This window comes from Phalaenopsis equestris, unplaced genomic scaffold (genome assembly GCF_001263595.1).
Source record: "Phalaenopsis equestris unplaced genomic scaffold, ASM126359v1 Scaffold000162, whole genome shotgun sequence".
Classification (NCBI taxonomy): domain Eukaryota; kingdom Viridiplantae; phylum Streptophyta; class Magnoliopsida; order Asparagales; family Orchidaceae; genus Phalaenopsis; species Phalaenopsis equestris.
This window is the reverse complement of record NW_018164604.1, coordinates 141,649-158,471: the sequence shown is the minus strand read 5'-3', so window position 1 is coordinate 158,471 and position 16,823 is coordinate 141,649. Positions and strand designations below refer to the sequence as shown.

At 37.1% G+C, this 16,823-nt stretch overlaps 1 protein-coding gene across 1 annotated transcript in view; it reads right to left on the bottom strand.

Moving 5' to 3' along the window:
- LOC110022013 overlaps positions 1-16,823 on the bottom strand; it is a 73,676-nt gene that overhangs the window by 26,180 nt on the left and 30,673 nt on the right. Inside the window, exon 5 of the mRNA XM_020720778.1 lies at positions 7,231-7,374. Within this exon, the coding sequence (XP_020576437.1) occupies positions 7,231-7,374 (144 nt within the window). The remainder of the gene's footprint in view (positions 1-7,230; positions 7,375-16,823) is intronic.

The window sequence follows — 16,823 nt, the reverse complement described above, 5'->3', positions numbered from 1 at the left end:
TCTCTTCTTTGATATAACAGCTATTTGGGCAGCTAACATAGATATTGCATCAGAATAATGAATACTAGCTACTCTTTTTAGATTTACCCTTTCAGAGGGTTATTGAAAATTATTTGTAGTCATCTCATCAATTAATGAATATGCTTCATCGAATGATTTTTACATTAATGATCCACCAGCAGAAGCGTCAATTATCGATCTAAGAGATCCAACCAACCCATTATAAAAAGTTTGAATTATTAACCAATCTGACAATGCATGGTGTGGACACTTTCTAAGGAGATCTTTAAATCTTTCTCAGCCTTCATAAATTAATTTCCCTTCAAACTGACAAAAAAATGTGATATCATTTCTAAGTTTAACAGTTTTTTAAGGTGGGAAATATTTAGATAAGAATTTTTGTGATAAATGTCCTCATGTTCTGATAGATCTAAGTGCTAATGAGTTTAACCACATCGTAGTTTTATCCCTTAGTGAAAAAGAAAAAAAGTCTAAGTCTGACAGCATCATTCGATACTCCATATTTAAATATAGCACACAATTCTAGAAAACTAGCAAGGTGTAAATTAGGATCTTCAGTTGTTGTTCCTCCTAAGTGATTTTTTTGTACTATTTGGATAATAATAAGTTTAAGCTCAAATGAATTGACAGCTACAATCAAATGAATTGAATGAATTGACAGCTACAACAAGGTTTTGTATACTTAAATGAATTTTATTTGCTATAGGATTAGCATAATATCTTAAAGCTTTCTGATGATGTTCATTTTCAATTCCAATATTGTTTAAATTGCAAGTCATTTTACCAAAGTGATCTTTCTCTTTTTGTTGTTTCGAATTTTTCTAACAGTTCTTTCTGGTTTAGAATTGTAAAATATTAAATTTTCAGCTCTTATACAACGCATAAACAAAATAAAACAAATAATTAAAAAAAAAAACAAGCACACTTAAATAAGAAAATGTTCAAACTAAACTACAAACACTCTTTTTTTATATATATTTTTTTTAAAAAAATAAATAACTAATAATACTTTCTGTTACTTCCCCGACAACGGCGCAAAAAACTTGATGGCAGACATAGATTTAGTATGTAAATTTTACAAATATTTTTCAATATTATAAAATTACACACGGCAGATATATAATAAATATGTAATATAATCCCAACAAAAATACCTTTTATGAAAATAGTTTATCTTTTAAAACGCTTTTTAAATTGTCAAATCCCTGTTAAAATCATAATGTAAGTATATGTATCACTCAAGTAATAAAGGGCTCTAATAAAGTCTTAGATATCGATCTCACAGGGAAGTTGGAAAATCATTTAAATAAGTTTTTGAAATTATTTTATAATTAAAAATACAAAAACAAAAATAAGGTACGAAGTTTGAATATTAACTACTAAGGTAAATGTTATATAAAATGCAGTTGAAAAACAAAGTTAACTAACTAAGAACTAACTTTCAAAAATAAAATTACGAAAACTAAATAAAATTTTTGTTTTGAAGAAAAATTTAAATTTAAGAAAACATCATTCCCCATTACAATGAGTATATGGATTGTGAAGAAATTGAAATCATTTGAAAATATATATATATATATATATTGTTTTGTGTCAAATATGAACAATCTTATTTTTTACTCTCTTCAGAGCTTTACTCCCTTTCGAGTGTTATAAAGAATATTGACTAATCCGGAGTTTGATCCCTAACTCTGTGGTTAGGCTGGGGGGATACAGGCTGCTACTCCAGAGCTCCTACTACTTCCTCATCTGAGGGCTAACAATCTCGCATTAGTTTCCAATCAACTGGACCAAATTGGAGATTTTAATCTGTCACCTTAAAATCTCTAATTCTGCAACCCACAAAGTATATTTCCCTATTTATTTGCACCCAATCCCATAGATGACATACTCTCCCATGAAATCAAATGTGACTCTCTCTATGTTGTAGAAATCATATCCTTTTTCAGAACATATGTTTCTCAACAGTTTTAACATTTCAATTGGCCATATCGAAAAGTAAATGAAGATCGGAGTTCAAATCATCACAAATTATTAACATTTAAAACCGTAGAAAATAAAATCAATTTTCATAAAATCATATCTCAAAGTAGGGAGAACAATAAAGAAAACTACTCAGAATTCATGAGAAGAATACGAAAAAACACAGATTTCATATATAAAATAAATTTACAAAACAAAAGAAATAAAAGACAACTTATCTCACAATCCTTCTCAAGCAAATTCCTAGAAGTTATCTCCAAGTCTTTCTCTCTTTACAATCTCACTCACTTCTCTCTTAGAAGTGTAATGAAGAAGAAATCTCTCACCTTCCATCTCTTCTTACAACCCTAGAAGAAAATCTCCTCTTCTCTCCTCTTGCCTCTCACGCCAACTTTCTCTCCCTTTGTCGTCTTCTCTTTTATTTTTAGGTTGCCTCCTTTGAAAAGAATTTCAAATTCCCTTCAAAAGTTCCCTCCAAAATTCAACTCTTTTAAATTCAAAAAATATGTCATTTGATCCAAGAGACATCCCTTCATAAAAGAACCTTTCAAAGTGTCTAGATGCATTGAATTACTCCAATAGGTGTGTAGAATAAGTGTCCCTGTGAAAATTCGGCAAAATACATCTCGAACCGCTTTAATTTGCAAAAAAGTCATCTCTGGCGCATCGTGCGTCAATCTGGCACATCATGCACCAGTTCTCTGTCAAACGGCGCATCATGCGCCGATCTGGCGCATGAAATTCGCTGTTTTGGCTCCAATTTTCGTCTTTTTTGTCATTTTTACTCTAAATGCCTAAAAATGATATACCTACAATAAAAACATGAAAATACCCTTCTTTAAAGTGCAATATCACAAAAAATAAGCATAAAATATGTACTTAAAATAATATATTATTTTAATGTATAATGCTCCACTTGTACTGCTCATTTTAGCCTATTCCATTACATTTTTATCTTCAACCAACTGCGGTAATTTTATAATTTTCCTCGATGTTCATGGTCTCAATAGACAAAGTGTTGCTCTTAATCTCTAGCTTCAAACCCTTCATCAAGCTTCCTTCCAATACTATTTCTGATATCCCTCTCAAACAGTAGAATAATATCTCAAATATGTCCTTGTAGCCCATTAAGAATCCTTCTTGGACCAATTCAAACAACTACTTGTGTAAATCTCCTTCCTGCATGGTTTTGAAATTCTCCAACAAATGGTCTTTGAATTTTTCTAATGTTCTGATTGATTGACCTTATTCTCTTCATTGATATCATGTTAGAGTCTTTCATTCCAAACACAGAGCCGCCGCCATCAATTTTTTTCCCTTTGTTTTCCATTAACAACAAAGTATCTCATTATGTGATAACCAAATCATAGGCACTTGTCCTTCAAAGATCGACATTTTTAGTTTCTTTGTGCGCAAGTCTTCCCCAATTTCTTTGACCGAAGTTCATTCCACTCATTAAGAGGCGGTTGAGTTTCCATCCCTGACTCATATTCTTCATCCACAAGTCTTTCTAACCCCATAATCAGCTCGCCCATCCCCATAGGCTCCTGAATCACCATCCACCCATAAGACTGTCCTAACAAAAGGAACCAATTCGGTTGAATGAAGCCCTTCATCGGGGTCGCACTCACCGTAGTTCCCTGTTTCAGGTTGAAATCTTTCGAATCGATCTTCTCCAACCCCGAATCGCATACCATACTGTTCTACCTATCATCGTCGCTCATTCCAGACGTCTGGATGTCAAATGTCGGTTGTACGCTGAGCTCCTTGACCTTCAAAACAAAAACTGCCTGATTACTAGGTTTACTCTGGATGAAGAAACAAAACTTATAAGTAAAATAGTTGAATTAAATACAACTCTTTCTCACATAACTGATTGGTGGAGACAAAAGGCCAAGGTGAGATGAATTAATGAAGGTGATGCAAATTCCCATTTTGATATTGTTGCACCTTCTCAACGTCGAAGTAATCGCATTGTTGCTATTAAGAATTGATTTGGGCGTGCATACTGAAGATCCATTGAGCATTAAAAAATAGGTTATGAATTTCATTCAGCTCAAATGGTGTTCAAAGCACATACGCATGGATAGTTAGGCCTTGGTTGGGGACCAATTTGGTGTTTTGGCAGCACTTCATAATGCCTTGGATATCAAGGTTACGATGGAAGAAGTCTGGGCAGTGGTAAACAGCAAGGGTCCCAATCATTCCCTGGGCCTTGATGGAATTACAGCCTCCTTCCTTAAATGCTACTGGTTCATTGTGGGTACTGATTTTTTTTTAGTGGTGAAGGACTTCTTTCCTACCAACAACATACCTCTTGAATGGAAAGGAACTCTCATTGTCCTTCTCCCTAAATGTGAGGGAGCTGACATGCCTTCTTAATTCCGACCTATTAGTCTTTGTCAATCAATCTATAAAATTATCACCAAATTATTAGTAGAAAGACTTAAAAGCATCTTGCCTAGTATCATCTCGGAAGAACAAGCGGCCTTCGTTCCCAGGAGATCCATCTCGAAACACTGCCTCCTTGCTCAAGAGGTGTTCAATAAATTTAAGAACTCGTCGTCCACTGCGGGATTTATGGCTCTCAAAATTGATATGGAGCAAACTTATGACAATGTGTTGTAAGAGTCTTGGGGAGATATGTAAGCTCTTCAACTTCCACATTAATTTTTCCACCTGGGTTATACAATGTATCATGGAACCAAAATTCTGCCTCCTGGTTGATGGGAAACGGTCAGTTTGGATCAGTGCGGATTGCGGCATCCGGCAATTATCGCCTTATCTTTTTATTCTTCGCTCCGGGTTACTTTCTTTAACACTTAAACAGAGAGAAAAACACATGGGGATAAATTCTGCTCCAAATGGGCCGACTCTCGCATCTCCTATACTTAGATGACGTTCTTCTTTTCTCTCACGCTTCTATGGTGGCTGCTAAAGATTTAACCAAAATTCTACAGGATTATTGTATGTGGACAAGGGAAAAAATCAACCAAGTTAAATCTTCCATTGAGTTTAGCCGCAAAACTATTGGGTGGAAGAAAAATCATATCGCAAGAACTTTCAATTATCATAAAACGGAAAAGATTGAGTACCTGGGCATCCCACTTGCTATGAGGAAGCTCTCATTGGCTGACTTTGGAAAAATTCACCAAAATGCGAGTAATAAAATTAATGATTGGGGCAATAGATTATTGTCTCTAGCAGGCAGAGTACTTTAATCCAGTCCTCCTTACTTACCCTCTCAAAATACCTATTTACTCATACTTTAGCCCCCAAAAGAATTTTCTTGGAACTGGAACAGAAAAGAAGAAATTTTCTGTGGAACAAGGGCTCAGATCGCCATGGTCTGCATTAGGACAGGAAGGAGTTGTGCCTCCCCCTACAGGATGAGGCCCTTCGGTTTCATGAAGTTGGGTGATGAAGCGGGCCACTTTGGGTACGTCTGGCATAAGATTCATATCAGAATCCCAATTCTTTATTCCACAAGAGCATCGTTAGTAAGTATGGTATGCTCACTGGCTACAACAACCCCTCACGTAGGGACTCACTGCTTGGAGGATCCTCACCGACGTGGCCATGAACCTCCTGTTAATCATGAGCTGGAAACTTGGAACTGGGAATTTCATTTTGGTGTTTGAACAAGTTTGGATCCTGACCATCCTATATCTCACTGGCCTGTCTTTGTTCATTGCTGTGGAGTAGAGGATGTTAAGGTGGCTCACCTGCGCCTTAACGGCGGATGGAATGTGATCTGCTACAGTAACTCTTTCGTCGGAATTTAGTGCACAGAACATCTGAAATCAAGCCGGATCACTCTCGTCATGAGGACCAACCAGAGCTTATCTCCTTCAGGTCGGGGCACACCATTACTTCCATCTCTTATGCTGCCCTGTTTGGTGCTCCAATAATGATTTTAATTGGCTGCAACACTTAAAGCTACACACACGCGCGTCAACATCTATTTTGATAGAGATTAGCTAAAAATGCCCTTCCAACCAACAATTGGCTGTTTAAACACAAGATCGAGGAGTAGCAAGAATGCCCATGGGGCTGCCTTCATATTGAAGATACTTCACACATCTGCACAAACTGAAAGTGCTTACTGCTGTGATTGCTATGCTCAACAAATGTGGAGTGGTTGTTCCTCTCTTTTTGCCAACTGGAAGGAAACTCATAATGCTTTGAATAAGCTTACTATCCTCACCCACGCCCATGTCCTTGTCTACTGCAACGTTGTTTATCAATGTTCGCGGGCTAGGAATGCCAAAAAATATAGCAAACCTTTTGGTACTCCAACAATAATTGGGGCCACTGTTCTTGAAGCTGTCTCCTCTACTCATCTCTACATGATTTGGAGGAAAACGGGGCACTCCTCAACCAGCTAGGCTGTTGCACTTTTCTTCATAACACCCCTACCCCCCACCCCCTTGGCTAAAGGTTAATTTGGTGGGGCACTTCTTCCTACATATTCTGCGGGGCTTGGCATGATAACTTGTAATGAAATGGGAGAATGTTTGCTGGCGGCCGGTAAAAGTTGGGAGCACTGGATTGTCCCCAGGTTGAGCTGGAGGCATTCCTTTTCATCATTAATTGGCCGGGATGTTTGAGATGCGCGGTATTATCTTTGAAGGTGATTGCAAGAACCCGGTGGACTTTCTCCACCATAGCATGAATAAACATTTTTGGAGGCAACAACCAGAGCATAGCCCCGATCTCGCCTTCCTTTTGGACTTCAGATAGGTTCGTATTACTTTTATACCTAGATCCTGTAACAAAACTGCCCATTTTTGTGCTCAGCATGCATTGCAGGGTAATTTTGTGTTTAAGCAGGGGCATGATATTCATCATCTTTTCTCTCTTGTTGAACATGAAACATGTAGCTTTCTTGACACCCGTAGGGCGTTGTTTTTTATACACTTTCGTAACTTTTTTGATATTTTAATGCAACATGGACAATTTCAAAGATGTCACGCTATTCGTTTGTGTGCAAGTAAAATATGACTTACCGTCTAAACATCTTGAGTTTAAATCTCATATAGCACACTTCATTTTCTGTGGTTACTCTAATTCCATCTACATAAGATTGTCAATTTCTATGATTGGCAACATAAAAACTAACACTAATTGCAAAACAATATTGAACACAGTCAAATAAAATATTGATGAATGACATCTGGAATCGATCTGGACTAAATATAAGAAAGAGAAAAGTCGGATGCTTACGGTGTCAACAATTCTTTGCGGAAAGGCGAACCATCTGTAACTAAGGTATAGACCACTATTGTTGACATTATAATGCCCAGAGCACTAAACACAACTCTTCCAAGGACAACAGACCAGAAACTGAAGTTCCTTTCACCATCTTTCCTGGATGCAAAATTGTAATATAGGAATTAAAATACAAAGTATTTTTATGTATACATTAAAATACAAAAAAAAATATGTATCCGCAAATTCAGATAACCAAAAAAGTTGAGAATTTCCAGTTACAAGACATTACATGTAGATATAAAGTGAGATTCTGATTGATTGAAAATGATAACCATGTAATAAAGCTGCCTCTTAGAAGTTTTAGACAAATAATGAAATGATTTTGCTTTAAGTTCATAGAAGAAACTTTTCTCTGGCGATGTAGCATTTTTTCTTTCATTCAAATTTTTTTTTATTGAGAAAAGTGTAAAAATGGTATGTTAACTCTTTGCGGGGGGAAACTTTAGTCCCATAATTTATAAACGTATCGATTTAGTCCCTAATTTTTTTGATGTGTTGAAACGTTCCGAATTGAGGACTGCTTTGTCCCCCATGAAAACAGTTCGGGGAAAAAATCACGGGATTAATTAGCACTTTTATAAACTTTAGGGTTAAAATGACCCAGTGTAAATAGTCAGAAAACTATTTTAGCACTCTACTCTTCTTTTGTTATAAAGCTGGGATGAACCCTATAATAAAACAAAAAGGCACAAATTGAGAAAGTTCCAGAAAAAATTAATAGAGCTCAAGAATAATTTCAGGTAGCTGAAGAGCTAAAAAATGATCTCTAATAATGAACTTCTTGCCATTTGAACTGAAAAACTTGAAGTATGCAAGAGAGATTATGTTGAACCAAAGAATAAAAATATTCCATTTCTAATATTCCCGAAAGTCTAAATTGAGCAGGATGAAAATAACCCAAAAATGCTTACATAAGTCTCCCTCTTGAAAAGGAATAAAGAGGTCGTTGAATCCAAATATGTACAATGACACATGCCCAAGGATTGGAGCGATGACAAGTGTTGTGGAGCCAGTAAAACAAATAAAAATTAAAAAAATAAAAAAAAACTGTTTCCACTCCTTGTTCACGCCTCTTCTTCCCACGATGCAAGGCAACGCTTCGCCATTCTATTCCTGTCGCGAATAGAAGCAAGTTTTGGAGTTCTTTTTGGCGACACTTCCTCTTGGTTCTTCGGCACTCTTGCCCTCGGCAAGGAAGTGAGATGCGAAAACTGCAGCAAGAATCACAAACGGATTTTGGCGGGCCACGAAAAATTCTGCTCTTCCTTCAAGGTTTCGACATTCTTGCAAACGGAGGAAGAAGAAGGTTGCATCGCAAGGCTAGTCTTCCTCTTTTCTTCTTCTTCTTCGGTGTGATCTCCGATAGAGATAGAGAGAGAGAGGAAGTGAGAAGTTCTTGTCGAGGTGATCGACGATGGTGTAAGTAATAAAATCATTTGCAATTCCGTGGATGTAGGAAAAAATTGCCGAACCACGTAAATTTGTGCGTTCTTTTCGAGTGTAAATTTTCTCGTTCTATTTTTCGCTTCGTCGTTTCGCTTCGTCGTCGATCGTTCTATTTCAATATACCACAACAACTGGTATTCGAGTCAATGGTTACAGATGAAGTAAAGGTTTCAAGGATCGAGAAATTTGATGACACATATTTTGGTTATTGGAGGATGCAGATAGAGGTCTCGAAAGAAATTTCATCTTCCGTTATTAGGGAAAAAACCTGAAAGGATGGATGAGGCTGAATGGAATCTGTTGAATCGACAGGTTCTGGGGGTTATTTAATTAACCTTATCGAAGTCTGTTGCACACAACGTAGTCAAGGAGAGGCATACTGCAGATCTTATGATAGCCATCGGCGAATAATAAGACATATCTGATGAATAAATTATTCAATTTGAAGATGGCGGAAGATACGTCTATTGTACAACACCTGAATGATTTTAATACCATCACAAATAAATTATCGTCTGTAGAAATTGAATTTGATGATGAGATATGTGCACTGATCTTGTTGGTTTCATTGTCAAATAGTTGTGAAACCATAAGGATGGCTGTCAGTAATTTTGCAGGTAAATCAAAACTGAAATACGATGATATTCGAGATTTGATTTTGGCTAAGAAGATGTGCAAGAAAGATTCTGGCAAAATCTCAGTTTCGAGTTCGACATTAAATGTTAATTCCAGAGAGAGAACACAGAACAAGAACTCAAATAGGGGAAGATCAAAATCAAAGAACATAAGCATGAGCAATTCAATGTTTGGTAAACAAGTAACTTGGTGGAATTGTGGCAAAACTGGCCACATAAAAAGGAACTGCATAAATCTCAAGAAGATGGAGAATGACAGTGCAAATGTGTTAACTGAAGAATCACATGATACACTATTGATGGCAGTTCATAGTTCTGTTGATGACTAGATATTGAATTCAGGGGTTTCTTTCCATATAACTTTTCATCGGGAATTGATGCGAAATTATGTTGTAGGTGACTTTGGGAAAGTATATCTGGCAGATGGAGAGGCTTTGAATGTGGTAGGAATGGGAGATATTGACATTACACTTCCAGACCTCTTCAGGTAATGCAGAAATCTCAGAAGTAGTCAGCATTGGAGAGAATTTTGGATGTCTTTCTTATGTTTTCATTAACTCTGATGCTCGAAGTAAGCTTGACGCTAAGTCAAAGAAGTGTTATTTTATTGGCTATGAAGATGAGGCATTTGGATATCGTTTCTGGGATGATCAGAGTCGGAAGATCATAAGGAGCAGGAACGTTATTTTCAATAAAAAGATTATGTACAAGGACAAGTTCAGTACAGTTTCTAAAATAGCACTGTAAGAATCTGAGTTGGTAAGATTTGATGATTTATCTGAGGTCACAGTGCAGGACAGAGATGCAAGTAACGAGGAGGGTGGATCTGGGGCATCCACTCCTATCTCCTATTGTTCCCCATTCAGTTTCAAAACAGTCTACCCCTACAGTTGTAGTTCGCAGGTCAGAAAGGGTTAGCATAGCATTATTCTCCAACTTTGAACTACATTCTGCTGACAGACGGTGGAGAACCTCAAAGTTATGAAGAAACCTTGCAAGATGAAAATTCGAGCAATTGGCAGCTTGCCATGAAGAAGGAGAAGGATTCTCTGCTAGAAAATTAGATTTGGGAGTTGACAAAACTTCCATCAGGGGAGAAGGCACTACACAACAATTGGGTGTACCGGGTGAAGACTGAGCATGATGGCAGTAAGAGGTACAAGACTAGACTAGTTGTAAAAAGATTTCAGCAAAGCATGGTATTGATTATTCCGAGATTTTCTCTCTTGAGGTGAAGCTTACAACCATCAGAATGGTATTGTCTATGGTGGCTACTGAAGATCTCTACCTTGAGCAGTTAGATGTGAAGATATACTTTCTTCATGAGGATCTTGAAGAAGACATCTACATGCACCAACCTGAAGGGGTGGCACAGGAAAAGGAGGACTCAGTTTGTAAATTGAGGAACAATTTGTATGGCCTGAAGCAAGCTCCTAGACAGTGGTACAAGAAATTTGATAATTTCATGCACAGTGCAGGGTACAGCAGATGTCAGGTAGATCACTGTTGCTATGTCAGATATTTTGACAATTCCTATATCATCCTACTACTGTATGTGGATGACATGCTTATTGCAGGGGCTAGTATTGATGAGATCAATAATTTGAAGGAGCAGATGTCAAAGCACTTTGCAATGAAGGATTTGGGAGGGGCAAAGCAAATCTTTAGTATGAGAATTATCAGAGATAGAGTCAGAGGCATGTTGAGACTCTCTTAGGCTGAGTATGTGAAACATATATTTAGTAGGTTCAACACGGATAAGGCTAAATTAGTTGGCACACCCTTGGGAAATCACTTCAGACTCAACAAGAATCAGTCACCCAAGTCAGAGGAGGAATGAGATCACATAAGTAAGGTTCCTTATGCTTCAGCTATCGGTTCACTTGTGTATGTTATGGTTTGTACTAGACCCGATATTGCCCATGCAATGGGAGTTGTTAGTAGATACATAAGTAATCCAAGAAAGGAACATTGGGAAGCAGTGAAGTGGATCTTGAGGTACCTTAAAGGCTCTTCAGAAACTTGCTTGTGTTTCTCAGGAAAGCGTTCAGAGGTATAGGGCTATGTTGATGTTGATCTAGCTGGATACATTGATACAAGAAAAGGTACTATAAGTTATATTTACACTGTTGGTGGTACTGCAGTATCATGGGGCTCTAATATGCAAAAGACAGTTTCGTTGTCTACTACAAAAACTGAGTATGTATTGGTGACACAACAGTGTCAGAGGCTGCAAAGGAGATGATATGGCTGCAGGGTTTCTTGGAAGAATTAGGCAAGAAGAATCAGAAGGGCATTCTCTACAGTGATAGTCAGAGCGTCATATTCCTTGCCAGGAATCCAGCATTTCAGTCCAAAACTAAGCACATTCAGATCAGGTATCACTTCATATGGTCATTGTTGGATGACGAATAGTTTTTGCTTGAGAAAATTTGTGGAAGCAAGAACTCTGCTGATATGTTGACTATGGGAGTTACTTTTGAGAAACTGAAGTTGTGCGCAGCTTCAGTTGGTCTTCTGGCTTGAAGAGAGGGACCTTGAATTGCAGAGGTGGAGGATATCAGTTTGAGGAAGAAGACGTTGTAGTTTGTATACCGGTCTCAAAGTGGGAGATTTATTATGGTGGAGACTGGTAAAACAAATAAAAAAAATTGGTTCCTCTCCCTGTTCCTAGCTCCTCTTCCCACAATGCAAAGCATCGCTTCGCCATTCTATTCCTGTCGCGAACAGAAGCAAGTTTTGGAGTTCTTTTTGGCGACACTTCCTCTTGGTTCTTCGGCACTCTTGCTCTCGGTAAGGAAGTGAGACGCGAAAACTGCAGCAAAAATTGCAAAGGATTTTGGCAGACCGCGAAAAATTCTGCTCTTCCTTCAAGGTTCCGGCATTCTTTGCATCGCAAGGCTAGTCTTCCTTGTTTCTTCTTCTTCTTCTTCGGTGTGATCTCCGATAGAGAGAGAGAGAGAGGAAGTGAGAAGTTCTTGTAATAGTCGAGGTGATCAACGACGATGTAATTTCCTCAAGTAATAAAATCCTCTGCAACTCTGTGGATGTGGGCAAAAATTGTCGAACCACGTAAATTTGTGTATTCTTTTCTAGTGTGAATTTTTTCATTCTATTTTTCGCTTCGTCGTGGATCGTTCTATTTCAATATACCACAACAGTAAGGACCAATGAGGAAAGAAATAGAGGGAGATAACGGTAAAAAGAAAATAAAAGAACACACACTGACTTGCTACGTTGGGGCGAACTGGGGTATTCCCGGGCTCTGTGACCCATTTTAAATATGAAAATAGATGTTACAAAAGAAAAGGTGACAAAGTTCTCCCTATAGAGTATGGTCTAAATTGAAGAGTCAAAAAACCTTTTTTACATGCATTGGACTCCCTATTTATGAAAGATAGAGGGTCACAAAATAAAAAGTTACATATATGCGCCTGCTTTAATTAGAATGTTATAGGTCATTATTGTTTTTTATTGTCTTTTTCTATTTGTAATTGATTTATGCATCTTTTGATACCTTGGGACCCTTCAGTCGGTGGGTCCTTAAATTAATTCATCAAACGGGTCTCAGTTGGGTATGGGTATTTTGCCTTGATGTCAGGCAGTCTTCGCCCTGGGACGCTGGTCGACTTTGATTGTGGTGACTAGTCGACCCTAACGTGGTCGGCCAGCTAACATGTTTCTTGGTAGTCTTTGAGGTGAGTGTTGAGACAGTGAACAGTGGTATTTGTGATGTTCTTGGGGATATCAAACCATGGTTTAGTTGTGGGAGGTTGTCTGCTTTGGGCCTGCCAAGCTCGATCCTTTGATCGATCGGCCATTGGATGGTCAGTCGGCTATGAATTCTCCGGACGATCGACTATATGAACATTAACATTTGATCTAGACTGTCAGACTACTTCAAAATCCGTGCATACCATTTTTTAATTTACCGAGTTAATGCTTCCTAAGGCCTTATGAATAACAAATGATAAAACCTCCTTCAAATCACACTAAATGCTAGAAACTTACAGAAATGGAAATCATCTTCAAGATAGTCAATGCACATGGAACAAAACTCATAATCTCCTCCAACATTAAACCAAAAAGTAATATATATTTTTAAAGATATAATAGGATTCCAACCAGCTAATAATAATCTGTCTCACCACACCAAATGAAGGGAATGAGTAAAATGATTTAATGGAAAAATGACAAATTATCAAGATCAACCATCTTAGAGTATCATTAACCAGATTAATGGATCTATTTTTAATAAAAAGTATAAAACCAAGAAATAATTTTTAGAGAGAAGTACGATAAAAATTGTGTGTTTCCAAGGAACAAATCAATTATAGCTACAAGAAAATAGGAGCAAACTTGGAAACGCCAAAAGTAACCACCACGTATTTTCCTTTCAAGAAATTAACATTTGTTCCTTCGTTATCCTCCCAGTTAATATTGCTCAAGAAGGCACAACCACATTTTTAGAACTTTTTGCGAGTAGAACATTTGGAATTATTATTATGGCGAAAAAAAATTAAACTTTTGCTGATTTTCCAAAAATTTAAATTTATCTATGATAATATTTCTAGTAAATGAAAATAGTAATAACAGATTTTTAAATCCATTTAACAAGCAAAACAATAATCATATGCCTAATATCTTCACTATCTAGGACTGCCTTGGATAATTTCTTTCATTCAACCAATATGAGGTTAATAAACTTTGGTGTTCACTTTTGATTAGATAGATTTGAATTTTACCATTCATAAAGTTAGCTTGTGGAGAAGTCAAAACTCTGAAACATGGTGGAGGAAACAAGAAAAAGAGAAGTCTTGGACTAAAAAAGCTCTAAATTTGGGATCCTAACCTAGATATCTGATACCATAAAAGAAAATGCTAGATAGGTTAAAGGCTTGATTTGATTACCATACAAGTAAAAGATATATATACAGAGAGCTCACTAGAGTAAAAACAAGAATCTATACAATTCTGGAATAAGTAATAATTGCAAAATTTTATAAATCATTTCATCAGAATTTCGTAGGTGGGTTGGTATATTTCTTAAATTTTTATATTGTTATCACCTGTCTCTCCAAGAATCCATCAGTATTAATTCAAAATTTCCCTATTCTCATTGCTTCCAGATAGTGGTCTTTTATTGGTGTTGGATTAGATATCATTTCCTTAATCAGCTTGTTCTCACCTGCCTTTTCATACAACTAACAGAATATCCTCTTTTTAGGCCTTCAATCTTCAACATTTTTAAAATCTACTAAACCTAAGACTCATTTTATCAGGAAAATCAAGTGCTTCAAATATTCTGAAAAAATTTGCATGAATTGAGACAACAACTTATGAAAATGACACTAGATGAACTGCTTCAGAAAAGGTTATTAAATAGAGCATGTCCAAGTGACACCAGTCTAGGGTTGCTTACAGAACCTTGACTCCACTCTGAGCTACATCCTCAACAAGACCCATTCCCGAACTAGGAGGTGAGATCTTCAAGGTACGCAATCAAACATGCTCCCTATATTATATGGCAAAATATGTCTCTTTCCACGGTCTACTGCCGACCTACAGAGCATTTGCTACCACCTTGATGGATCATTAGATCCCTACTACTATTGAGGTTGCTCTTACAGATCTAGCCTGGAAAACGACAATTCTGGAGGAGATGAATGCCCTTCAACGGAGCCATACATGGGATGTCATGGATCTTCCTCGGAGTAAGAAAGTTGTAGGGTGCCAATGGACTTTCAACACCAAGTTTAACTCTGATGGATCTTTTGAACGCAATAAGGCACAATTGGTCGCAAAAGGATACTCAAAGACCTACGGAGTTAACTATGAGGAGACATTTGCTACAGTGGCTAAGTTAAATATTATTCAGGTCCTGTTGTCACTTGCGGTGAATCTAGATTGGCTTCTATTTCAGCCAAATGCCAAGAATGCATTCATAAATGTAGAGCTTACAAAAGAGGTATGAATATCTCTCCCTCCTGGCATTGACTCTAGTGCCTCCAGAAGGCAAGTATGCAGGCTACGAAAGTACCTCTATGGGCTAAAGCAGTCCCAAAGAGCCTGGTTTGACAAGTTCACAAAAGTAGTTATGGGCTATAGTTCTCTCTTCTTCCATCATTCGTCCAATAGCCAAATAGCTATCTTTATTGTCTATGTTCACGCAATTGTTCTTACTGGTAACAATTTTCCAGCATTAGAGTCCTTTAAAGGCATTCTTACTACGTCCATTGAAATGAAGAACGTGGGATCTCTTGGGTACTTCTTAAGCATAGAAGTGGCTCGATCATCTTGGGTTATTTGTCTGTCTTAGTGCAAATATATGATTGATCTCTTGACAGAAAACAACTTTCTTCTATGCAAAGTAGTGTTTGTCCCTATAGATCCCAATGAAATATTATTTGACATTCTCAATGCTATGCATATCAACAAAACTCATTTACTAGCACCTTATGGGAAAGCTCATCTGTCTTTCTCATACTTGCCCCAACATATGCCACGCAGTTGGTATAGTGACTCAATTCATGCATGACCCCTATGAGCACCATCTCCAAGTTGTTCACCTGATTCTCCACTATTTAAAAGGTACACTGAGCTCAGGTTTGCTTTTCTCTCATCACACCTCTAGGTCTATAGCTGTTTATACACATACTAATTGGGTCGGGTCGGTTAATGATCGATGTTCCGCCTCCGGGTATTGTTCATTTGTATGGGGAAATCTTATCACGTGAAAAAGCAAAAAAAAAAAATTGTGGTTGCCCGGAGCGGTGCTGAAGCTGAATTCTAGTCAATATCCTTGGGGATCTATGAAGGTCTCTGGTTACGCATCATGCTCCGCAAATTTCGTAAGGCAGCCTTTGTCCCGCTGCAGTTATTTTGTGATAATAAGGCCGCCATCAACATTTCTCACAATCCAGTGCAGCATGATGTCGGTCGTTTTATTGTTCAACTTTACTTTCGTAGTTTGGAAAAGTGATGATTTTGTGATTTTAGAAATAATTTAAATATAAATATAACCTTTTTAAAGAAGTAACTTTTTAATTTTTAAAATAAGTGAGACCAAACGAGTCTCACATTTTTAAATAGTTTAGATGATTTAATACAATACTATAAGCAATACATTTATCCCGAAGAATAAATATATTACTTATAATAGGGATTTAATCATCTAGACTAAACAATTTGTGACATCCGTTTGGTCTGCGAAATATTTTTATAAAAAGGCCAACAAGTTCCCCTATCTAACATAAAAATTAGATAGGGTTTATTTTATCTGGGTTCCTGGTTCCCTATAGAGGCAAGCCCCTATAGTTAATTACATCTTAAATGATCGAAATCACTTAAGATAACTCTCGATTAAGATCAGGTGGTTTTGCTTTCAAGATTTCAAAGTTTAGGTTTTCACGATTAGACATAAGAAAGTCAAATGGGAATGGCTCAAAATAGGAACAATTATTT